The 26,062-nt window shown below is 38.2% G+C and overlaps 1 protein-coding gene across 8 annotated transcripts in view; it reads right to left on the bottom strand.

Moving 5' to 3' along the window:
* Positions 1–26,062, bottom strand: part of cabin1 (calcineurin binding protein 1) — a 132,540-nt gene that overhangs the window by 72,464 nt on the left and 34,014 nt on the right. For 4 of the 8 annotated variants that reach the window (XM_049485525.1, XM_049485530.1, XM_049485527.1 and 1 more), the window contains exons 28-32: positions 15,850–15,894; positions 15,706–15,771; positions 10,006–10,182; positions 8,371–8,792; positions 3,165–3,278 (exon numbers count right to left, since the gene is read on the bottom strand). In XM_049485525.1, the coding sequence (XP_049341482.1) occupies positions 3,165–3,278; positions 8,371–8,792; positions 10,006–10,182; positions 15,706–15,771; positions 15,850–15,894 (824 nt within the window). The remainder of the gene's footprint in view (positions 1–3,164; positions 3,279–8,370; positions 8,793–10,005; positions 10,183–15,705; positions 15,772–15,849; positions 15,895–26,062) is intronic. The other 4 variants (XM_049485526.1, XM_049485529.1, XM_049485528.1 and 1 more) reach the window with 2 other exon arrangements.

The following is a 26,062-nucleotide window of genomic DNA, read 5'->3' as shown; positions in this document are numbered from 1 at the left end:
AAACACACACACACACACACACAAACACACACACACACACACAAACACATACACATACACATACACACTGACAACGAAAAGCATATATCCACAGACACACAGCACAGTACTACCATCTGTGAGCAGCATGGCGTGGGGCAAGGTCTGTTTTTCCAGAAAGGAAAATACTTTTACTAATCTCTCTCTATATCCATCAATGTGTGTGTGTGTGTGTGTGTGTGTGTATGTGTGTGTGTGTGTGTGTGTGTGTTTGTCAGACAAACATATAAGATTCTAAATCTGGCATGTACATAGCTAGCACCCTGACTTTGCTCCACACGAACACACACACACACACACAATGATCATCTATGATCATAAGCTGCTGATGAATGAGTCTGTGATGAGCTGTGGTTTTTAATTCTCACTGTAAATCATCATAATCCATATGCGCACAGCAAGCTAACTTTTTCGTGCACCGAATTATGTACAGCTGTGTGGGTTTACCTACTGTTCACAATTTACATCATACTTAAAAGACCATGAAGCATCAGATTTTCAGTAGTAACTCGTTGCATTACTTTTTAACTATTTAAGTAAGCAAATATCATTTTAATTGGAACATTTTTGCATGGGTGATTATGTTTCAGCTGCCAACAAGTTATTTAATCCAAGCTGATGCAGCGAGTAGCTTCTCATTTGGTAAACAACCATGTTAAAAGACACATTCTGTAGTTGTGGAAAAGATGTGAATCTGCTTCAGATGGGTAAAATTCTTGTCATGCATCATGCAGAGAAAATATCTAAGGAGATGCTGGGGATGTGGTGAGCATCATCTGCGAGGAAGGAATGTAGTCAGAAAGAAATGATAGTGATCCCCGATCATTTAAACGTGAGTGTGAAATCAAATGGTAGAAAAACAACACTAAAACTCAAGGATATGCTTAATATTAAAAGCAAGAGCATTTCCACATGCACAATGTGATGGAATTAGCACTAAACTACTGTTTAGCCTTAAAGAAAGCACCTATTAGTGAGACCAAACTGAAAAAAAAAAACAGCTACAATGTGCTGGAGAGCATAAAGGTTGGACTCTAGAGCAATGGAAAAAGGTACTGACCACAACAAACAGAAAACTTCTAAAAACCTATCTTAGGAAAACGTGACTGGTTTCTTATAGTCAAGCTTTCTTGTTATGCTATCACAGATAGAAATAGTTCTTGCTTTAGATATGCAATTGTTTACTCCCTTTTTCTTTTTTCCCCAATGCCATGATTCATTGTTTAAAGATTACACTGGAAGGCAGCAATCCAATTAACACAAGCTCAGAGACTCAGTTATGATACATCAGCTCACAGACGCATTGTGCTGCAGACATCACCCTTTGGAGTGATGTGGGGAGAGAGCGCCATCTACCCACCCAGAGAGAGCAAAGCCAACTGTGCTCTCTCAGGGCTCTGGTAGACGACGGCAAGCTACATGAACAGGGTTCGAACCAGCAATCTCCTGATCATAGTTGTAGCACTTAGCCTGCTGAACCACTCTGCCTTACAGATTAAGGTCTTCAGGATGAACTTCTACTTCTACTCCATACAAAGGTTAGTGCTCATTCTTTGTGCAAATGCATGCACCTCAATAAATGCATTAACTGTCACTTAACGTCCACCTCTACTTAAAGTAGTGTAAAGTTAGGATAGGGATATCCTTGCTGTTTATTATGCATTTGCATATGCATGACAGTTGCCTTGCATATCCTCTGAACGTTTAATGCATAGGTCGGCAATAGGCGGCCCGCGGGCCAGATGCGGCCCGCAAGCAAGAAACATCTGGCCCGGTTGAACTATAATGAAAAAAAAAATCGGACTGTCCGTCTTAAAAATGCTCTTTATTTAGAAACTTAATTTTCCAAAACAGAAAAATTTATTAAAGATTTTTTGATAGAGCCACGGGCTGTTAGATAACTGCTAGCTTCTTTATTCTGTTATTTTTTTTTTATTCGTTTGGTTTTTTTTATTTAACAAACATATCATTAATAGCGCCCCCAATGGTCAGTCCACAGATTTCACCCACATCAGCCCACTTGAATGTCTGCTTGTCATTTTAAGAGCGCCCTCCCGCCACCGCGCACCCCCCCCACACCCCCCCCCCGCCAAGTGCTTGTGGCCCGCCATGTAATGGCTTGGAAAAAATCTGGCCCGCGGCCAAACTTAATTGCCGACCCCTGGTTTAATGACTCGGTTGCACGTTTGTAAAACTTTTTTTAAAAGTAGGCAATTCCCTCAAAAACAATAGGACAGTAAAGTTATTCCGAATCCTCAACAAAGTAAGTTTTAAAGAATGGCAGTAAAACCATTTACTAATATCTGTACGTTTTGTCTTTGTTTCTGCAAGGAACAATTATGCTTGATCAAAGGGAGATGGGGGGGGGGGGTTTGAGTAGGGGGATGGGACACTTTCTGAAAAGATATGATGCCCTAAATTGAGGTCGCTGAACTTTACTTTTCCTACACTTTCAGAACAGACTGGCAGGGTCACCAACAGCACCACCACTAGTAGTAATTTTTATTTATTTCAATGACATATCGGATTCTTAAAGAGATAATAATTTTCCAATAATTTTATTAATTTTTTTCCCATTTTCTCCCCAATTTACACAGCCAATGACCCAAACCACTCATTAGGACTCCCCCCATCACTACTTCTTTTTGAGCTGCTGCTGAGGCAGCATTGCCAAGCAGCATCACAGCACGCTTGGAGGAAAGTGCAGCGGCTCGGTTCAGATACATCAGCTCACAGACGTCCTGTGCTGCAGACATCACTGTAGGAGTGATGTGGGGAGAGAGCACCATCTACTCACTCGGAGGGAGCAGGGTCAATTTTGCTCCCTCTGAGCGCCGGAAGCTTGATGGCGAAGCTGCATGAGTAGGGGTTCGAACCTGCGACCTCCCGCTCATAATGGCAGCGCTTTAGACACCTGGACCACTCGGCGCCCAAGTGAGAGGATTTTAACCATTTCTCCTTGTATCTCAGTTCCGAGGGTAAGTGTGAGTCTCAAAAACAAAGGGTAAGGGTACAAATAAGAAATGAGATTGTGCCGAATTATGCTCTTTCACACTTCTTGCAACAGACAGCAATAACACAGTTAGGGATCTCTGATGCGTCAGAGGTGCACACATGAGACTTACGTTGAACAAATTGGTCTTGTTCCTCTCGCAGAAAAGTCCTTGCGCTGGCATGTGCTTCAGCTGTTGCCATGGGACACTGCTCCCTAGCAACACATCCCTTGCCCATTGCAGGTTCTGTAGAAAGACACAACATGCGTTCAGTCAGTAATCATACATGTTAGAGAGCATGTGAGTGTGTATATGTATAAAGTCATGTGTTACTATATGCTATTTCCTATCGAACACACAATTAACACTCAGCTCAGCTGTGTGAGCTGAAGGGACGTCTGAGGAAACGAATCTTCAAACACGAGTCTCCAGTTTCTTCAATAACAGATTCTGTTACTTTCGTGTACATTTACTCCACATCAGTATAATCTCACACACACACGTACACATACACTATAACACACACATGCGCACCACTGTGGCGTGACAAATACCCCCACACACACAGCCCTCGCTCCCTCTGGTTTACGCTGCATGAATAAATAGAGTGTATTGGTGTTCATCAGCGCTTTAGGAAGGCGCCGCTCTCTCCCTCTCTCTCTCTCTCTCTCTCTCTCTCGTGCGATTGGGGCATAAACACAACTACAGGCGATTACACCAGATAAACGCTTTTACAGCAATTCTTACTAAATCTCATTAGCCATGCTAGGTTGAGCACATTTAAGGGATGAATTAATCTGTCCTAATAGTCTACCACTGAGACTGGAATGCGAGAGTCGTCAAGGAAAAGCAACACACTTGCCGAAAAAAAAAAGAGAAAGCTAAGAGGAGAGGGATGGAGTGATGAGCTAAAAAAAAGTGACAAAGTAATACGGAAAAAGTAGAAAGAAGGTTACAAAGCTGCAACAACATTATATACAGTATAATAATTATTTACTTCATATAGTTCTACATAAATTAGACAAAGCAAAAGCAAATCACTGCCAAGGCTCGATTCAGAAATGTGTCTTAAGAAAATAATACTCAAAATAAACGTTAAGATGAAGATTATTTCTTCAAAAGTAGTATTTTCTTCTTTTTCAAAGGGTTTTCGCCACCACTGCAATACAATTGCCACTACTGCTTTAGAATTGTATGAAATCTAAAGTCTAACGCCAGCCAGTTAGCATAACAAGCTAACACACTGGAGTAATGGCAGCTCAGGCCTGGGGAAAAATGAGAACAGAACTCCTGCAGCTTCTGCTGCTGCTCCTTGCAATATGAGTAACTATAGCCCTTTTAACTATATGAATACTATAGTGAAGGATCATATTAATGCACACTAAACTAAATGTATTTGTTAACTGGAGAACCAAGAGAATTGTGATAAACTAAAAAAAAAACAGCTTATTTAAATACCTTAATACCGCTAATGGCCTTAAGAATAACATATTGTAAATTGGTACTAAGCGTGTGTCTAACTTGTGAAATAGAGCTTTTGAGAAATATCTCTTTAAATACTCATTTTAGGTTCATTTGTAGTGATTATAGAACTATTTAAAATATTTCGTTTTGTAAAGGAAACTTTGTTAAAGTTGTTGGCGTATCTCTTTTTCTTAAGGTCTATTATTTAAATTCTTTAGCTGTTTTTTTGCTAATGAAGTCTGACAAAGTAAACCCTACCCTAATCAAGGCCTTAATTAAAAGCCTTAATGTTTATGATATGTACACCTAACAGTACAGTAACTCACAATCCTTTATTAAAGCCCAGTCATGCATAATAATAAATATTAATAAAAAAAAAAACTGTGATATATTGTAAAACCATCAGAATGAATAATGAAAAACACCTTGATATACAGCTCTGGAAAAAAAAGAGACCACTTAGGTTTCTGAATCAGTTTCTCCGAGTTTGCTATTTATAGGTTTATATTTGAGTAAAATGAACATTGTTGTTTTATTCTATAAACTACAGACAACATTTCTCCCAAATTCCAAATAAAAATATTGTCTTTTAGAGCATTTATTTGCAGAAAATGAAAAATGGCTGAAATAACAGAAAAGTCCTTACCTCAAATAATGCAAATAAAACAATTTCATATTCATAAAGTTTTAAGAGTTCTGAAATTAGTATTTGGTGTTATTTTGTGGTTTAATCACAGTTTTCATGCATCTTGATATGTTCTCCTCCACCAGTCTTGCACACTGCTTTTTGGATAACTTTATGCCACTCCTAATGCAAAAATTCTAGCAGGTCAGTTTGGTTTGATGGCTTGTGATCATCCATCGTCCTCTTGATTATATTCCAGAGTTTTTTAATTTGTTAAAATCAAAGAAACCCATAATTTTTAAGCAGTCTCTTATTTCTTTTTGCCTGGCCTGTACATTTTTGCTCATCCCACCCAGCATTACTCCAAGTTATTGATGACTTATGACAAATAAAAATGCACCATAAACTGAAAGTTAACTCTCAGAAACTGGGGATTTCCCTCTTCGAGCTGCTCTGTCAGAAGAAAACAAAATTTGAAGCTTCTTTTAAAAAAAGAAAAAGAAATCGAAAGTTAACTGCCAGAAATAGGGGACTTACCTTTATCAGCTGCTCTGTCTAAAAAAAGCTTCTAATAAATCAATTAATTAAAACTGAATTCCCACTTTATATAATGTCTATGTAAACAATGCTCAGAAAATGGTAAAATATTAGATTCTACTGCTTCTGTTCCACTAAACGTTCAAGCCATCAGATTTATACAGTAAACAGGAAGTAGCTGCATGCACGCACACAAACACACACAGTGTTAGGCCTCACAAATTCACAGTTCATGGTGGCTTTTGCAGCTCCCACCACACTGTTTGCATACGTGCAGTCGCTAGTCTGATTACAGGCTTTTCTGCAATTATCTCTCGCTGTCTGGCGAACAGCAGCCACGGATCCTCTAATAATCACAGGCAGATTTCTCTTTTAAACAGGACAATAGAGCGTTCTCTCCCCCCCCACAGCCAACCGCACTGTCATACACATGCTAATGCAAGACCACAACAATGAAAACTCTTCAGTTTATAATATACACACTGAAACACACCTCAACACACACACAGACCCACAGAGGATAAAGACTGTCAGGGCAGAACACTTGTAGAATTCAATGGATGATCAATAGTGAAATTCTATATTTCATATATCCTTCATTTACATTTTTAAGAAAAAAACAGAATCTCAATTAGAATCTCATTTTGAACAGCTGCCCTTGATCACTTGTGATACTTTCATCATAAAAAGACAAATTCTGGATATTCTAAAATACAATTCTGGAAAAAATGAGGGACCACTTAAAAATAATGAGTTTCTTTGATTTTACCAAACTGAAAACCTCTGGAATATAATCAAGAGGAAGATGGATGATCACAAGCCATCAAAACAAACTGAACTGCTTGAATCTTTGCAACAGGAGTAGCATAAAGTTATCCAAAAGCAGTGTGTAAGACTGGTGGAGGAGAACATGCCAAGATACATGAAAACTGTGATTAAAAACCAGGGTTATTCCACCAAATATTGATTTCTGAACTCTTAAAACTTTATGAATATGAACTTGTTTTATTTGCATTATTTGAGGTCTGAAAGCTCTGCATATTTTCCGTATTTTGTTGTTTCAGCCATTTCTCATTTTCTGCAAAAAAAAAGCTCTTAATGACAATATTTTTATTTGAAATTTAGAAGAAATGTTGTTTGTCGTTTACAGAATAAACAATATTCATTTTACTCAAACATATACCTATAAATAGCAAAATCTGAGAAACTGATTCAGAAACTGAAGTGCTCTCTTAATTTAAAGATTACTAAAAAATGTTTTTTTTACACATTCAAATCACTTTATATAAGTTACAAATATGAGATACAAACATTTTGATAATATAAGTCACTAAAATATCAAGGCTAAAGTTTTTATTTGTTGATACATTTGTATTTTTACAGTATATAAAGAGTATATAAATGTATTTATTTTATTGTAGAATCAAATATCCTCAAAATCAATTGACAGCAAATTAGGTATTAATGGTTATTTGCAAGACAATAAAACATTTTAAATTAATATATATACTTATTAATATCAAGTACTTTAATGCAAATAATTTATTAACTAAAAAAAACTAAAAAATTAAAGGATTTAGCCATAAAAAAGCTTTTTTATCTGCTAGAAAATCAATATTTTGAGGAAATAAAGACAACATTTACAACAAACCAGTGTCTAGTGAATCGGTTTACAAATTTGTAAACATCAAAGCACCAAAAGTGATGTTTTTTTATTATATGTTGCTAAATAGAACTTTGCTAAATGTTGCGAAAGTGCGAGTTTTACTTCAACATTTCAGCTTTTTTCCAACACCGTATTATTATTCATTATTCATCAGCCTTTTCCAGGTGGGTGGATCTTTTAAGCTTTTGGTCAAGTAAGAAAAAGCACTAAAGCAATGGATCTTATCTGCTGGTCACGGTGAGTAATGAAAAATCCTTCTGAGGTCAGAAAAGTGTGAGTTCCACCAGCTAACCGCACATGCAGAATGAAAGAGTGGGGAAGCCCCGGCTCTGTCCCATGCTTCAGACGCGGTCTCAGAACAATCACAGCCTGTGTCAGGTTCCCCTGCTGTTATCTACTGTAGTTTCCTGTCAGGCTGAATAAAGCCAGCACGCACCCCTCCCCTCCCCTCCCGTCGGGCAGCCTGCGAGAGGCTGGCACGCTGCTGCCCTTCGTGCCCAGGTTGGCATTAAGTGCGGAAGGGCGCAGCTTTCAACTCCCACGCATGCTATCCACCTCATGTTCCCAGCCCACGCAGGGCGTGCCCATGCCAAAAGACTTACCTGCATGAATACGCAAACACACACACCCATACACACACACACACACACACACTGAAAAACACGATCACACAATCACATTCCTTATAACCATACAGGGATTAACTAAAACATTATAACCATTCATTTTTTTTTTTTTTATAAAACGTTGTTTTGGCTGAAATAACAAAAAAGAGGCAGAGCTCTATGACTTTCAGAAATCAATATTTGGTTGAATAACCCTGGTTATTAATCATGTTTTCATGCATCTTGGCATGTTCTCCTCCACCAGTCTTACACACTGCTTTTGGATAACTTTATGCCACTCCTGGTGCAAAAATGTAAGCAGTTCAGCTTGGTTTGATGATCTTCTTGATTCAATTTGGTGATATCAAGGAAAAACATAATTTTTAAGTGGTCTATTTTTTTTTCCAGAGCTGTATTTACACAGGAGTTTGTGTGTCTCACCTTGTGGGTCTTGCTGTAGGTGTAGAGGTGGGCGAGTCGATACAGGCTTTTATAGTGCTGAGGGAAGCGGCCGAGGCACACAAAGAGTGCTCTCACACACATGTCCACCAGCACCTTCTTCTGCTCCACCCGGCCTGTAGGCAGACATCGAGGAACCTCCAGGAGTTCCAGCGGTGTGGGCGGCTCCGGTCTGCGCTTTCCCTCACTGGAAGGCCCCATCAGGTTGATAGGGCAATGCTTGGGAGGTGTAGTGTGGAGGGGTGTGGGAGGAGGCTGGTTAGGTGTTTCAGCAGCCAGGCTTTTGGGTATGATGATCTCGGGGGATGTGATGGACATGGTAGTGTCTGAAGACTCCTGGGTAACGGAGGACTCTTGGGAGAGTGTGGCAGAGCTGATGTCCATTTGCTTCTCTTCAGAGGCACCTGAAGAAGAAGAAGAAGAAGAAGAACCAATGAGACGCAAACTTGAGATGTGAACAGACACCCTAATCGGATAGACATGTTGCCACCAGCTGATTCCAGTTGAATTTTTCAACAAGACAATGTAAAATCACACGCTGCATTGCATTAAATACACATTACAACAGCATGGCATTTTTAAATGGCAAATTATTGAGACATAATAACACCCCATAACCTTGCTACAAAACATCTTTCATGTGTTCTGTAATGCAGATATGGATTTTGAATTACCGGTCAGGTTGTGAGAAGCGGTAAAGCCACTCGTTATACAGGACTAAGCACTAAGGCTGGAGCAGTACTAGCATTAGCCGGTAACCGCGCTAAGTCTTCCACTGTTTAAAGGTGAGTATTATTGGCCTGTAGCTGCTAAACCATAAGCATTCGCCACTAACCTCCCTAGCTAACCTCCCTAAAGTGCTAGCTCGGCCTGTAGCCTGCTGCTAAATCCAACTAGCACTGCTAGAGCAGCATTAGCATAAGCCACTAACCTTGCTAAGTGCTATCTCTTTCGCCATTTAGAGGTGAGTATTATCGGTCTGTAGCCTGCTGCTAACCCTAGCCAGGACTGCTAAGGCAGAGTTAGCCTTAGCCACTACCTGCGCTAGGCGCTAGCATATTTGTCATTTAGAGGTGAGTATATAGGACTGTAACCTGCGCATTTGCCATGATAAATCAAGCTACGTGGGGCAAACCGGTCGTTTTAGAGAATTGGTTTACTAAGTTTTTTTTTTGTTTGTTTTGTGTTTTTTTTAACAATATAAGTGGACAGTTTGTCTCTTGAAATTGACTGGTAAACTAAGAATCAACAAAAACAGAGATACTTGTTTTTCAATGCAAAACAATGAAACCATCTTGACTTTAAGTATGTTGTAGAGGCATGTCTAGCAGTCTCTCACCAGGAGGTACACTACCAGAAATTGTCCACCGAGAGCATTTTTATAGGGCAGAAGGGTGAGGATTTTTCCACCTTTTGTGGCAAATCCCAGTTTCTTATCAGACCACTAATCAGACATAACTGCATGCGAACTTCAGCAGCAATCTGGGGTGTGCTTGTCAAAGAATGGATTTCCCTAATGTGATTTTGAACATTTTAAAAGTTTGATTGTCTTCACAGCAGGTATGATCACTGGTGATAAATAAAAGCAGATATTCCGCTACAATAAAAAGACAATACCTGGTTCCTCTGCTGTCGATGGCTTGTCTTTTAGCAGTGTGCTGGTGTCTTCAGAAAAGCCATGGCATTTACCAGAATCCAGCTTTTGGCTGCTGTCCTGCGAACTGGTGGGGTCCAAGAACACGTCCTGAAGGGAGCTGGAGTCCGACAAAACAGCCACGCTATCCTGGCTTTGCTCTGATGGGGGGTAGACCACACAAACATACACACACGTACACAAACACTTTTAATATACTGACAAATACAGTAAAATACATCTCTCACCCATGTGAATATTTAAAAAATCAAATGATTAAAGGCACCATTGCTTGTTTCATTGTTTAAAACCAGGGTGGCCCAAATCACAGAAACCATAATTTACACCAGACCCTTAGAAAATTCCCTCTTAGAAGACAGTAGGCTGGTTTCCAAGAAACAGTTAAATCACAGGGTTAGACTAAACATAGGTTCTAGTGGAGACTCATTCTGGATCTATAGAGTAAGTAATGTAGTTTTTCCCTTCATTTATAAAGGAAAATTCAACCCATTGACTTAAACATTATGTGAATGTCTTTTTCAAATAGTAGCCTAGTTAACATTAAGCCAACATTAGCTCGAGTAGCCTAGTTAACATTAAGCCAACATTAGCTAGAGTAGCCTAGCTAATATTAAGCCAACATTAGCTAGAGTAGCCTGGTTAACATTAAGCCAACATTAGCTAGAGTAGCCTAGTTAACATTAAGCCAACATTAGCTAGAGTAGCCTGGTTAACATTAAGCCAACATTAGCTAGAGTAGCCTAGTTAACATTAAGCCAACATTAGCTAGAGTAGCCTAGTTAACATTAAGCCAACATTAGCTAGAATAGCCTAGCTAATATTAAGCCAACATTAGCTAGAGTAGCCTAATTAACACTAAGCCAACATTAGCTAGAGTAGCCTAGTTAATATTAAGCCAACATTAGCTAGAGTAGCCTAGTTAACATAAAGCCAACATTAGCTAAATAGCCTAGTTAACATTAAGCCAACATTAGCTAGAGTAGCCTAGTTAACATTAAGCCAACATTAGCTAGAGTAGCCTAGTTAACATTAAGCCAACATTAGCTAGAGTAGCCTAGTTAACATTAAGCCAACATTAGCTCGAGTAGCCTAGCTAACATTAAGCAAACATTAGCTAGAGTAGCCTAGTTAACATTAAGCCAACATTAGCTAGAGTAGCCTAGTTAACACTAAGCCAACATTAACTAGAGTAGCCTAGTTAACATTAAGCCAACATTAGCTAAATAGCCTAGTTAACATTAAGCCAACATTAGCTAGAGTAGCCTAGTTAACATTAAGCCAACATTAGCTAGAGTAGCCTGGTTAACATTAAGCCAACATTAGCTAGAGTAGCCTAGTTAACATTAAGCCAACATTAGCTAAATAGCCTAGTTAACATTAAGCCAACATTAGCTAAATAGCCTAGTTAACATTAAGCCAACATTAGCTAGAGTAGCCTAGTTAACATTAAGCCAACATTAGCTAGAGTAGCCTAGCTAATATTAAGCCAACATTAGCTAGAGTAGCCTAGTTAACATTAAGCCAACATTAGATAGAGTAGCCTAGTTAACATTAAGCCAACATTAGCTAGAGTAGCCCAGTTAACATTAAGCCAACATTAGCTAGAGTAGCCTGGTTATCATCCAGTGCATGGCCATGCCTGAACAAAAATAAGTAGATTTTTTTATTCTCCTTAATTAGTAATGAGAGATAATTAAGTTTTCTTTTAAAAGCCAGAAATTGTTCAATTCTGTGTCCAGGAAACCAGGCCTACAACCCCCATCCATTTGAGTTATGAATCTATACAAACGTTTTGACACCAAAAGGCTTAGGCATGGAAAGAGCTGCTTAAAGAGTTCAGGAAGGCCTTGTGAAAAGCCAGCGCCGAGAGCATTTGCCAAGAATTGTCTTTGAAACAAGTTAAGTGTGCCACTCAGTATCTCTAAAACAGTGGGGGTCTATACAATGAAGGAATTCTAGCTATTTCAGATGGGAATTGGGATTCTAAATTATGTGTTATTTGGGGGAAAAAGGGGAAAGACTGATAGCTTCACGGCATAGTATTAAAGGAGAAATTCAAACAAAAGAAACAAGAGAAATGGACTTGGGTTGTAGTGAAACATGATAACAAATACAAACGTTTGTCTAATATCTCACCTCCAGCATTCTAAAATACAGCCTTTTTAGCCAATGCTCCCAACAGGCTTACAATGCTAAAATACTGTGGACATGGCTGAATTTTCTAGAGATATTTTTCTAGCAACAGCTAAAATTCATTTTGCAACTCATTGCCCTCTTACCTACGCATTCGTGCTCATCAGTTGACATATCGTGACTTAATTTCAAGATGGCGGCGTCCAGAGAGCTACCACAAGGTACTGTGTGTATAAAAAGTTGGGGGTGTGTTTAAAAAGATCTTCATTTGAATTATCCAATATCGACCATATATGCATACAGTTTTAACGTCTCGCTCTTTACCGTCCTCTGACTGGGGTGATCAGTTAAGCTGTAGCTGCAGCACAAGTGATGGTGCTCAGAAGTCAGCACTGCAGGGGAGTTTCTATAAAAATTTAAATAATTTTCTTCTGTATTTCCACTCACTGCTGCATGTGTTTATCAAATTAGTACATTTTACACTTTGCTAAGTTGTTTTCCAGTGTTGTTTACTTAAGCCTTTCCTTAATTTAAAGTAGGATCTGACTGGGTGAAGCTGCCGTTAGCTTAGCAGGTTAGCCGATTCACCGGTTAAACTAAACGTGTAAGCTGGAGTACCAAACACAGCTGGTGCGCTAAACTAACCCCCGCTAGCTAGCTAGCAGCATCAGGCATTATATACATTAAATGAATGTAACTGTTGTTTTAAATCCTCAAAATATATACACTAATATTTTAATAATGGAAGTTTAAGCGTTCCTTGTATAATTACAAAATGTAATATTTAAACTACAATTTTTATTGTAATGGAAATTTTCCTAAATCAATCGATATTTAATCGAATCTGGACCTTAAGAATCGGAATCGAATTGAACTGAAAAATCAGTGGCAATACCCACCCCTATAATTTTTTTTTTTTAATACCTAACTATGTGCACAATTCAAGTTCTCCGTGCCTCATTTTAAATGTCAGGGCCCTCAGAATTCTACCAATAAAGAATGAAGCTACTCTGAGCTTTTTATAATGGTGTAAAATAGTAATTTCTTTGCATAGTCAACTGTATGCCCCAATCACTAGTATTGTAAGCCTGTTAGGAGCATCAACTAAATGTACTGTTATTGTAATGCTGGGGGTTAACAGAGGTGGGCAATTGGTCAAAAGTTTGTACCCATTACCATGTTTTTTTACTTTACCCAAAGTCCATTTCACAAAGTCTAGTTCTCCTTTAAATGTGTTAAAAACTACCACACTTTTTCCAAATGCCAATTGAAGAAAACAAAAACTAGAAAATATGTGGATTTTATACTCCTTGTGCTGCCCACAAAGCCCCGATGCATGCTGGGAGACTCAGTACTGTGTCTTGGAAGGGGGTATCTGACATCACCACCCTCCACTCCCATTACCTCCGCAGCCCTCAGCGACAATCCAGTGCCAAAACGCCAACGCACCGAGCCAACTCAGCATGGGGGTGGAAAAAAAAAAAGGAAGAATGCACAGCCTCAGCAAAACCCCCCAACAGAGCTCAGCTAGAGTCCGATACCACCAGGGTGGCATCTCTGCTGGACAGCCTGCTTTCTTTCTAATGGGAGCACAAGGAGCACAAGTTCCAGTAGATCTAATTAGCTAGATGCTGGTGCAAGGTTTTTATTTGATTGAGTGGCGAAAGCTGGAAACATGTTTGCCCCGTGGTGAAAAAGGTGTGCTGGCAAGAAGGTTGCAGTGCTGGACTTGGAAAGTACACAGTCAGGAATGCCAGGAGCAGTTTGGAGAAGGTCTAATTTCACAGTGAGAAGTGAAGAAGAAATCTGCTTTCACACAGAAACAGCAGCAACAGCTGAAGAATGCAGCGGGGATGCAGCTGCTGAATGCTGAATGATAAATAAGCGCTTCATAAGCGTTCTGATCAGGACAGAGAGGAGAACAGTGGTAGAGAACGCTCTCACCGGGGTGGGCTCTCAGCTTTTATTTTTGTCCAGGGTTAAAAATATCTGCTTCTGGAGATCAGCCAGGCGGCGAAGCTTTGCTCTAAACCTGACTGAAAACACCTGACATTGGTATTTGAAATTTTAGATGCCAATTTATGATAAAGAAGTAGAGAGAATATTTAAATATATTAAAATATTTGTGGACAACCCTTATATTGAATGCTTTTTGTTCTTGTTTTTTTTAAACATTTTCAAAATACTCTAGTAGCATGTTAAAATCTAGTGGTGTGTTAGTGTGTGTTGTGCTGGTATAGGGGATCAGACAGTGTGATACTGTGATACTGGAGTTCTTAAAGGAGAACCTCAGTGTAAAATTGACTTTGGGTATAGTAAAACACAATAAAGAGTACTAATCTTTGTTGAATAGCCCACCTCTGCTCTCCCGCAGTTTTCCTAAATCCAGCAATTTTGTGCAGGTTGTCCAAACATGCTAGAATGGGTTTTAACAGGGCATACTTTCCCCAGAGACAGGGGAGCAGAGTAAACAAAGGCTCGCCAGAGAAGCATTTTATTTAATTATTTATTTATTAATTATCGTTCATTATAGTTCAAACAACCTCAAGGGCCAGATGTTTCATGCTTTTGGGCCACATCTGGCCCGTGGGCCACCTATTGCCGACCCCTGCGCTAAGGCATGCAAACAGTAGTTTGTCAATAAACTTCTTGTGCACTTTTAAAGTTCTTAATGCCCCTTTTGAATGTCAGGGCTCTTGGGATTCTACCAATCAGGTGTGGAGCTAATTTGCGCCTGGATAATGTTGTAAAAAAATAAATAAAAAAATATCTGAAGGGGCAAAATATGCCCCATTAAAACCCATTTTAGCCGGTTTGGACAAACTGAACAAAACTGCTGGATATCAGAAAGCAGCAGGAGAACAGAGGTGGGCTATTCAACATAGGTTAGTACCCTTTATCATGTTTTACTACACCCAAAGTCAATTTAACACCGGGGTTCTTCTTTAAACACTTCAGTATCCACTCACTGTCTACTCAAATAGAAACTACTACCTAGCTGGTCTACCTTGTAGATTTAAAGTCAGATACAGAAGCTCTGAATTTTCGATGAAAAGTTGGTCATGTGTTGGTCATCCTCTCACCCTCTTATCAGTTGTCACAGGCTGCTGCTTAGAGGATGCTGCCCACAGGAACTGTTGTCTGGTTATTTTTGGTTGGTGGATTACCGGTATTTTCAGTTCTGCAGTGACAATGAAGTGTTTAAGAACTCCAGCAGCACTGCTGCAGTGCTGAAAATGAACCCCCACCCAAATTATACCAGTTCTCTGGTGGTCCTGTGTTGTCCTGACCAACAAAGAACAGGATGAGGTAAGGACAAAGTACAAAGTATGGAGGGAGAATCTGACAGACTACAGCCTGTAACTACAGAACTACAAAGTGCTCGTATATACTATGTAGAGCTGAACATTATTAATGCATCATTGCAGCTCTATTAAAAGCTGGACACAAAAGTGTGAAGGTTCTCTACCACTGTCCTGAAGGGGGGGTTATTTCTTTTTTTACAGGATGGAGGTGTGTGCAGTCTGTACCATACGCAGGTCGCCTTCGTGAAGCAGACGCAGACCCGCAGTAATTGTGGTCGTGAGAAGGGTTAGCTGCAGAGAAGATCAGGGCTTTAGAGAACATCTGAAAGATGGCAGCAACTCATACAGCATTCAAATGTTCTAGTTTACCTGAGGGTGGCTGCATCCATCTGCGTGACAAGGCATGTTTTACTCCTTTATGGGAAGATTGGAATATTTATGCTTTAAACAGAGCCGTAACAATTATTAGATTACACTTGATTACAGTAGTGATTTGCCTTCTTGATGGATCAGAAGTATTTATAATTAGCCATAGGAAAAGTTGTAGAGTTGTGGTTGGAGGTTTAAATACACTTGCCATAGACATGAATGTCAAAGTAATACTGGGATTTCAATGAATTGTGTGTTTACACAATTTATGGTTTTTAAGGTTTTTAAATTAGTATCACATGTAAAAACTATTCATACAGGGACAAAAATATACAGGGGTTGCACAATGAAACTGAAACACCTGTCATTTTAGTCTGGGTTTAATGGCTAAATTGGACCAGTAAGAGCAGAGTGTGATGGTTCAGTTAGCAGGGTAAGATCACAGTTTTGCTCAAAATATTGCAATGCACTCAACATTATGGGCGACATACCAGAGTTCAAAAGAGGACAAATTGTTGGTGCACGTCTTGCTGGAGCATCTGTGACCGAGACAGCAAGTCTTTGTGATTTATCAAGAGCCACCGTATTATCCAGGGTATTGTCAGCATACCACCAAGATAGACGAACCACATCCAACAGGATTAACTGTGGATGCAAGAGGAAGCTGTCTGAAAGGGATGTTCGGGTGCTAACCCGGATTGTATTAAAAAATATATATATAACCGCAGTGCCCAAATCACAACAGAATTTAATGTGCACCTCAACTCTCCTGTTTCCACAAAAACTGTCTGTCGGGACAATAAATTATTGTAGTCTAAAACCAGGTGTTTCAGTTTCATTGTCCAACCCCTGTACATACATCCACTCTGATAATTCATTAAGTGATGCTAAAAGGAATCCTGATAGTGATCATGGTTGACTACAGCTGGTAGCTCACAGCACAATAAGAAGGTTCAAGGAGCTTAGTGCAGATCTAGGAAGGATAATCATAGATTTACACATAGATTTCTAAACTACTGTATATTTTGAATTAATCAGTGATGTGTAATAAACAGAAGTAGAATCCTTTGGAACCAGGAAATTACCAGGAAAAATTTAAGAACCATCAAGGCACAAGGACCAGTTGCATCATTACCTTAAGATTGCCCTTTCTTAAGAGAAACTGTCATAAACCCTTAAATGTTTATGTTAACACTTTAAAGTAAAAGAATATCCTTAAGTGTTGCATAAAGTCCCTTAATGGTATATAGAATTATATAAGGGACCCAAAACCTCACATTAACCTTAAAAAACAGAGAATATGAACACGTTATTAAGAATAATGAGCTATATAGCCTACAATTATTAATTCAACAAGAAGTAGTGATATAAATATGTTCTATATCTGCAAAAATAAGTCAATAAATAAATTTGTCGAGTACAAATTTTAATGATGACTAATCATTAAATTGTACTGGGAAAAGAAACGAAATGGGAGAGAGATTAACTGTTTATCTTGTCTTCAAAAGTTGCCCAAACACAACAGATTACATAATTACTCACTACATATCAGCACTTTCCACATTTAAAAAACATCTAGACATTTAAATGCCTTTTAAATATCATGTTCAGCTGTTTCTATCATTTTTAAGATGAAAGACATGGCAGAAATTGTTGACTAATCGACTAAACAAAAAATAAAACAAAAAAATAAACAATCATCAGATTAATCGACTACCAAAGTAGTCATAAATTGCAGCCCTATTATGTTCAGTTCAAAAGTTCAAAAACATGAATAAACTAAATGTAAAGAAGAACGTCCACATGTGAAGAGAGATAGAGAGAGATAGCGAGCGTGCAAGCGAAAGAGAAAGAGAGAGAGAGAGAGAAAAAGAGAGAGAGAGAGAGAAAAAGAGAGAGAGAGAGAGAAATAGAGAAAAAGAGTGACAGGAAGAGAGGGGTTCTGCCTCTCGTGCAGGGGCAGTTTTTTTTTCTTTTTCTTAAATTATGATGATTGAGAGGTCAAAAAAATTGCTAAATCTAGCAACAACAACAAAAAATGACTAAATTAGCAGCGATCAGTTATTTTGGTTGAGTCACGGTTACAGTGGAACTTTACTTCAGAAAACCCTGAAGTAAATCCCCTTACTGTTTCCCCATAGTATTTTTTTCCGTTTTTTTTTTTTTTCTTAGAATTTATGCAACACACATAAGTGATTCCCGTTGATAAGGGAAAATCTTCCCTTGAGGCTTATACATATACTGTTCTATACAGCCCAGCACAGGCCTGCAATTAATAACTTAAAGTGTACACTCAACCTAGACTTAAGTTAAACCACACTACTAGAGGAAGGTTTTCTGGTCAGCTTAGATAAATATAGACAAAGAAAAAAGGAAGGTGAGGCATTCAACCACAAGAGAACGGCACCACCTGTTAAGCATGGTGGTTGTAGCAGCATTATGCCCTGAAGCTGTATTGGTGGAAATAGTCACTATTTCAGAATACCTCAGAAAAAGCTCAAAGCATCAGCTAGACTAAAGCTGGTTAAAGCTGAACAGAGTTGGGTAATCCAACATGACAATAACCACAAACACACATGAAATGTAGCAGTGCAATGAACAAAGCCGGTAAAAATAATGCTTTACCAATGGCCTTTTCAAGGTTCTAGCCTGTTAGCAAGGATTTAATCAAGTATTCGGTGATCCGCATTTAGAGCTGTGTATTGGCAAGAACCTGGCAATACAAAAAGTGTCTGAAGGTCTGAAGGTTTTTCGGATCCTGATTATGTCTGTAGTCTTGAAAATGCAACCTCCAAAACGTTGAATAAAAGTAGCTGCTGTGTTTAAGAGTTGGTACAATCTTGCAAAGCAAGAGTACATATTTTTATTTTAGATTTTTTAACCTAAATAGCCCTATCCGGACAGGATTAGTTTTTCAGGGGGACGTCTGTGAAAAATTTCACACTTCTTCTCAGTGATAAATAAAACTCTTGCATCCGGACTGCGATTAAAAAAACAGTAGGACCAGGGAGTTTTTTGGCATTCTTGGTCACATGACAACACGTTCAGTAGCTCCTCCACTTCCATTCGCTGTTGTGTTTACGTGGATCTCCGTGAAAAACACGAACCCAAAGTGTAATTACGAATTACAGTGCGTGCCAGTAAATAAATAGCTCTTTTACTAAACGTGAGGAGACGAAACTCAGAGATGTGGGTCTGGACAGGATTAAAATGACCAGTTCAGTGAAAAACAGTAGGTAATTCAGCCTGTAATTTTTTCAGAGGACGTCTGAGAAAAACACAAAAAAGGTCGTTCTGGCTGGGATTAAAATCACAGAAGACCCCCTATAAAAGAAAAAATTACCCCATGACCTCCTGAGAAGCTAATCCCATCGAGGGATCATTCTAATTGTGATGATTAATTAATTATTAATGCTTGTTGTGCACTTATCACTAAAAGCACAGTAAATCCATGAAATTAATGTCCACGATAAGCGTACATTACCTTCCAACCACAACTGTACAATCTTTCTTTCTTTAGTTAAAGCCTTTTTATTATTATTTTATTATTATTTATTTACTTATTTTATTTTATTTTATTTTTTACAATTTTTGCCTATTTACATTTACCCGACTAACTGCCAAACCAAAAATCAGTCAATTTCTTTCTGGATTTCCTAAAAACACCACACAAAACCATTCTTCAGCCCAAACATACAAAAACATATACCACCATTCCCGTTCACCCCATCCCCCCAGTGCGAGTGAGTCATGAAAAGCAGGTCATCCAGATGTCATTTGACACACACACAGTGGAGCAGAGTGCATTGTGGGATGTTTAAGATTACATTGTTTTTTTTGTTTGTTTGTTTTTTTTTCTTTTTCGTTTTTGATCCAATTAAGAGTGTTGATCCCATCATGCATACATTAAGAAGCAGCAGGTGCGAAGCAGGCTAGAGGCAGGCAGAGAGGGAGCAGGCAGGTAGGCAGCTGGGGGGAAGGGAGCCTGAAAAGACCACAGGGACGAATGGGAACACAGGCGACACAGTTATAGGACCCACACTTAAACACCAACCTAAGCTCAACACACATTCCTTTACATGTTCTTTATATTATGTACATTCTGCATATCTACTAAACTATATCAATTAACAAACATTTATAATACTAGGTCTGCATCCATCTGGCAAATTGGCACATTTTCATTAGCTAAATTTTACTCAAATTCAAAGGAATTTGCCACAATATGTGATTTCATATCAGCTATTTTGCAACAGAGCGAATACACTTCATGTGGGAAAACTTTGAGTCAATAATTGTGTCCATCCTAGTTTTTACAACAGATTCCAGGTGGTCCAGACGTGTTGTTTTAACACCTGTATTTTGTTTCTGTATTTGGAGAGTTTTCCACTCTGTTTTGATATGTTTTCATACAGGCAGAAATCTAAATGCAACAAAATGCACCCCAACAAACCACACGAACGCACTGTCTCCTCGGATTGGTCTAAGCTGTCTGGTGTGGAAGTAAGAAAGTAAATACTGAAAGACGGTTTGGTATTCCGGATCATTATGTATGCAGTGTGAAGCTGAACATGGAAAACACAGTTTTCTATGGGATTTCTCACTGTAAACTGAGTTGTGCTGCCCCGTGCGGTGAGCACCGCACATACAGGGAGCGCTGCACATACGGCGTTCAGTGTAAAACAGCTTAGCATGGAGCAGCAGCAGAGACAGCATTTGTTCATAGCTTTGGTAATTATCTGGAAAATATATCAGGCCATTGCTGCAACTGAACAGCACTTTAGCTGGAATTAAAATAGTATATTTGACAGTTAAGTTGGATCGAGACCGGATCAGGGTCTCACCACAAACAAACTGTGTGTTTGGACCCTGACCGAGACCAACTGCTCTGGCGGGCGCAGGTACAGTTGTTCTGGTACAAACCTAAGTGTGATTACTAAGTATGCAAACAAACGAGAGTTGGTGTAAAAACACTCTGAATGGGTATCTGATCCCAAAACTGACCTATTTACTCTTGCATATCAGAAATACATCCACATAAAAATGCAAGTGTAAAAACACCCAAGAATCATTTAAAACTGATCCAAAAAATCCAGTCCCTCAAATCACTTCAGGAGGTGGTCTGGGATGCATTTGAGCTACAATGATATAGCAGTGAGAATACATTGATATCTCCAACATGCGCTTGACAACCAAAACTCCTCCCAGAAACCAAACACCACACATTAAATCACATTACATTAACACTATTAGTGGATGTTCAATTTTAACACACACACTGTGATAATTCAACAATAAAGTTGTTGATTCAACACTGGATAATCTACTTTTTTTCAATTTCCATCCCACAAACCAATCAAATTTCAGTTTGACTAACCAGACACTTTGACTACTAAGTGAATGTGCATATGGCTAAAGTCTTATGGATATAATCCAGTCACATGCAGTTAGTGTTAGTCTTGTTTACTGGATTGTTTTGTCCATCTTTGCAAGGAGAAGAAGAGAAAAAAAGAAAAAAAAAAGATCCTTACACATCATATTTATGCAATGTTAATAAAAATTGCAGACCTCAAGTGCATGTAAAAGGTTAACCAATAGCATGCAATTTAGCAATTAAAGTAAAATCTAAATGTAAAGTACAACAACTACTATACTATACTATACTATACTATACTGTAGAGATGGTTTCCAAAAATCTAAATTATAATGGTTTCTAAAGGAGCCGTAGAACAGAAAATTAGTTTAAACAAATACAACAGAACCAAAAATCCCAACATTTCCAGACCTAAAGCTACAGGTACCACAGCCACTTTCAAGTAATATTATCCACATTAACTAGGCTTCATGATAACATTGCCTAGTCCATTTTCCACAAAGTAAAAAGCTATTTCACAGTGTACAAGCAGGTACTAGGCTAAAAGCTAACCCAGCCAATCTAATCAGCTTGTGGCAGTTATCCTAAAAAAAACATAGGAGAACAGAACTTATAAAAGTGCATTGAAAAATCAGCACCATCCAGTAAGGATTAATAAATATGGGAAATATATAGCTCTGAAAAAAATAAAAAGGACACTTCAGTTTCTGAATCAGTTTCTCTTATTTTGATATTTAAGGGTATATGTTCGAGTAAAATAAACATTGTTTATATTGTTTTATTCTATAAACTACGGACAACATTTCTCTCAAATTACAAATCAAAATATTGTCATTTAGAGCATTTATTTGCAGAAAATGAGAAATGGCTAAAATAACAAAAAGAATGCAGAGCTTTCAGATCTTAAATAATAATGCAAAGAAAACAAGTTCATATTCGTACATTTAAGAGTTCAGAAATCAATATACGGTGGCATCTCATCCACCAGTCTTACACACTGCTTTTGGATAACTTTATGCCACTCCTGGTGCAACAATTCAAGCAGTTCAGTTTGGTTTGATGGCTTGTGATCATCTATTTTCCTCTTGATTATATTCCAGGTTTTCAATTTGGGAAATTCAAAGAAACTCGTCATTTTTAAGTGGTCTCTTATTTTTTCAGAGCATTTGAGGGAAGATAACAGAGAGGTAAACAGGGTGTTAAACCGCAAATGCACCAACTAAAGTCATATACTGACTATTCATGTACCAAACAATAACTTTATTTTATGGCGCTCCTAAAATCTTAATGCCTGTAGAGTTAAAAAATCTTGGGTTTAATAAGTGTACCCTTCATATGGTCTATAAAGGCCTTCACAAAGAAAACAACCAAAAACAGCTATTTAAATTCTCAGTAAATGTACTGAGAAAAAAAATTATGGCTATTCTATATCTATAAGGCTAAATCCATGTCTTCAAAAGTTTAAAATAATGAATTAAGTAACTTTCCTCTTCATTAATTCTAATAATGTCTTAAAATGATCGGTCAAACACTCTTTGGATACAAACAAACCCATTTAATGGCTACAAATTGACCAAGATAAGGTTCGCATCCACATTCAGGAAACTGATCTTCAATGAGTTCAATGAGTTTGCCCTTCATGTATTCTATTAAGGCCTTCATAAAATAAAAGAAAAAAAGAAAAGCCAAAGCAACATCATGCAAATGTATTTAGCTACCGCAAGTTAGTCACACATGATACAGTAGCACAGCTGTTTGTTTGTGACTACAGTCATGCCACGATCACTTAATTCAATACTGTAAAGCAGAGCAATTAGTGTTTCTAATATACAGAAGGCAAAGCAAAGCAGCACAGAACCAAGCGCAACAGAAGCAGCATCAACATCGACTTCAATATCCAGTACCATACAGCTTATAAACACACAAGACTACAGTCAGGCCTGTCTCAATAACTCATTTTTTCTGGACGATATAATGTTGAAAAAAATATAATAATATATATAAAAAATAATTTTTATATCTTCTGTGTTTTTTAGGTTATTTTTTGATGGCTATTTTTTGACAATGAGTGAATAATAGCATAATAATATGATTATTACAAATCATACACTTTTAAAAGCACAACTTAAAATTATATTATATAATTATATTCAAATTTTAATTTCTGCTTTATACAAAAGACAAATGTACAATATCTTCATATCCCATTAAACACTAAAGTTCTCATTCCAGTGTTTTATTATTAATTTTAAAATGTCTAGTTTTGTTTTGGTCTCTAGTATAATTAAATGCCATGTGAGCTGTTTTGGTGTTTCTATTTAGCACTGCTAAATAGAACACCAGGATTTCAGATCTTGCTTATCAATATTCATACATGCACATATCTCGCCTCTGATTGGCTTACAGCACTGCAGAAGAGAACGCTACCCGCCTTCCCCCCACAGTCAATTTTACAGCTCTAAAACTCAAAGGACAAAATGTTTTCAGAAACACAGCCTTAGTGGTAAAGTTTAAGCACTGAGTGCCAGGTAAAGTTAACCCTTAAAGTTAAATGTCAGACTTATGCTACCTTGGCAAACCGTGCTTCCCTTGTGTCTACCGGAATCTACCGGAGATTCGATTTAAACCTATAGTTACTTACACAAGATAACTAACTGGCTAACTGTGTAAACATAGCTGTAAGCTCTTTAGCTGACAGTGTCGGATCTGCTGCAGCCCTGCTTCAGCTCTGCCTGTGGGTGGTCGCAAGCCAAGGTGGGCGAGGCCATGAATACTATTTCACGGGTTGATGTAGACCCGGTGCTTTTTCTGATCCAGTCATTTTTTTCTGAGTATTTTCTTTTACTAGCTACTGCAGACAATGGGGGTCAAAGAACAATTTCACGTGCAGCATACATATAAACCCAAAAAGTGTATTTTACAAAAAAACAAGAAAAAGAGGATTTTAAGGAAGGACACATTTTAAGATTTTAAGATTTTATCTGCCCATTATTATTGCTTCTACTCCAATCTAGGCCATACAGAGTAAATTATTCATATCATGACTTGCTGACTTGTTGACTTATAGCGAAATCTGGTAAAATCAACTGAAAAATGTCAGTAAACATTAATTTTGCAATATATTACAGAAAAGGAAAATACTGAAATCTTTATAATGTTTAAATATCTTAAATAATGTTAATAGTCTCTCCCTTCTAGGTTAAAAACAAAGAACAATTTTGAGTCCAGCAAAAATGATTCAGCTCTGGAAAAAATTTAAGAGACCACTTCAGTTTCATTTCCCCCAACTTCTAAATAAACATTTTGTCATTTAGAGCATTTATTTGCAAAAAAAGAGAAATGTCTGAAATAACAAAAAAAATGCAGAGCTTTCAGATGTCAAATAATGCAAAGAAAACATATTCATAAAGTTTCAGAAATCAATATTAGGTGGAATAATCCTGTTTTTTTTTTTATCACAGTTTTTATGCATATTGGCATGTTCTCCTCTACCAGTCCTACACACTGCTTTTGCTTTATGCTTTTCAATTTGGTAAAATCAAAGAAACTCATAATTTTTAAGTGGTCTCGTATTTTTTCCAGAGCTGTATTTGGTCTTATATTGTACAATACGTTGATAATGTTTGTAATGGTAATTGTGACAGGCCTAACTTCACTGAAGCTTGGAGTGGTACCTCATCATTAAAGGCTACCCATGAAATCAGAAGTCTAGGCTACAGAGAAGCTTCCAGACTTGTTTTTAGGCCTCAGAAACCTTTGAAGCATTCCAGAGAGACAAGCTCACCGAGCTGAGCTCCACTTCAGTAACTAGGTCAAGCCCGTCATCTGACACAGATACTGGCTGCATTTTACCAAAACAGGCCACTGCCAGATTCCATCTATACCCTATTCAAATCATCCCACAGAAACATGAGGGGAAAATACTTCAGAGAATAAAGAGGCTAAAAACAGTAACCTGGACACACTGCATGAAATGAATGATAACTAATGGGGTGATGGGGTGATTGTGTCCCTCTATTTTTCATCAACAGCTAGCTGACAAATATTGACTGAACAGAGCCACTTGGCACAGAGCAGTTTATAAAGGCACACATGCAGGTATACATGCAGCACAAAAGCTGCAGAAATGTGCTAGTTTGGCCTTTTGTGTGCTTGGAAGCTCCTGCGCACACTTAGTTTTGACCTTATTTCAAATACAGTCCTTCAGCAAAGCTTGCTTCATTATTGTGTGTTTAAAACATCAATTAGTATGGTGTTAACCACAAAACTTGAAATGAATCTGCAGAGTTGTAAACAGGCCAATTCCAAATTCCCCAAACTGTTACTGTCTTGACACCTAATATTTACACTAACAAAAGCCACTATGCAGTGGTTTCTGCTGAACACCCAGAGAAATGCAGGAGCTGGGCTAAAAGCTTACCCTATCTATCTAGCCAGGCACTGTGCTAGGCTAAAAGCTAACCCCATCTATCCAGCCAGGCACTGTGCTAGGCTAAAAGCTAACCCTATCTATCCATCCATCCAGACACTGTGCTAGGCTAAAAGCTAACCCTATCTATCCATCCATCCAGACACTGTGCTAGGCTAAAATTTAACCCTATCTATCTAGCCAGCCACTGTGCTAGGCTAAAAGCTAACCCCATTTATCTAGCCAGGCACTGTGCTTGGCTAAAAGCTAACCCTATCTATTTAGCCAGACACTGTGCTAGGCTAAAAGCTAACCCTACCAGATCCATCCATCCATCCAGGCACTGAACTTGGTTAAAAGCTTACCCTATCTATCTAGCCAGGCACTGTGCTAGGCTAAAAGCTAACCCTATCTATCTAGCCAGGCACTGT

The sequence above is a fragment of the Astyanax mexicanus genome, chromosome 12 (genome assembly GCF_023375975.1).
Source record: "Astyanax mexicanus isolate ESR-SI-001 chromosome 12, AstMex3_surface, whole genome shotgun sequence".
Lineage (NCBI taxonomy): Eukaryota > Metazoa > Chordata > Actinopteri > Characiformes > Acestrorhamphidae > Astyanax > Astyanax mexicanus.
Note: the sequence above shows the minus strand (reverse complement) of the source record. Positions and strands in the feature narration are given on the sequence as shown.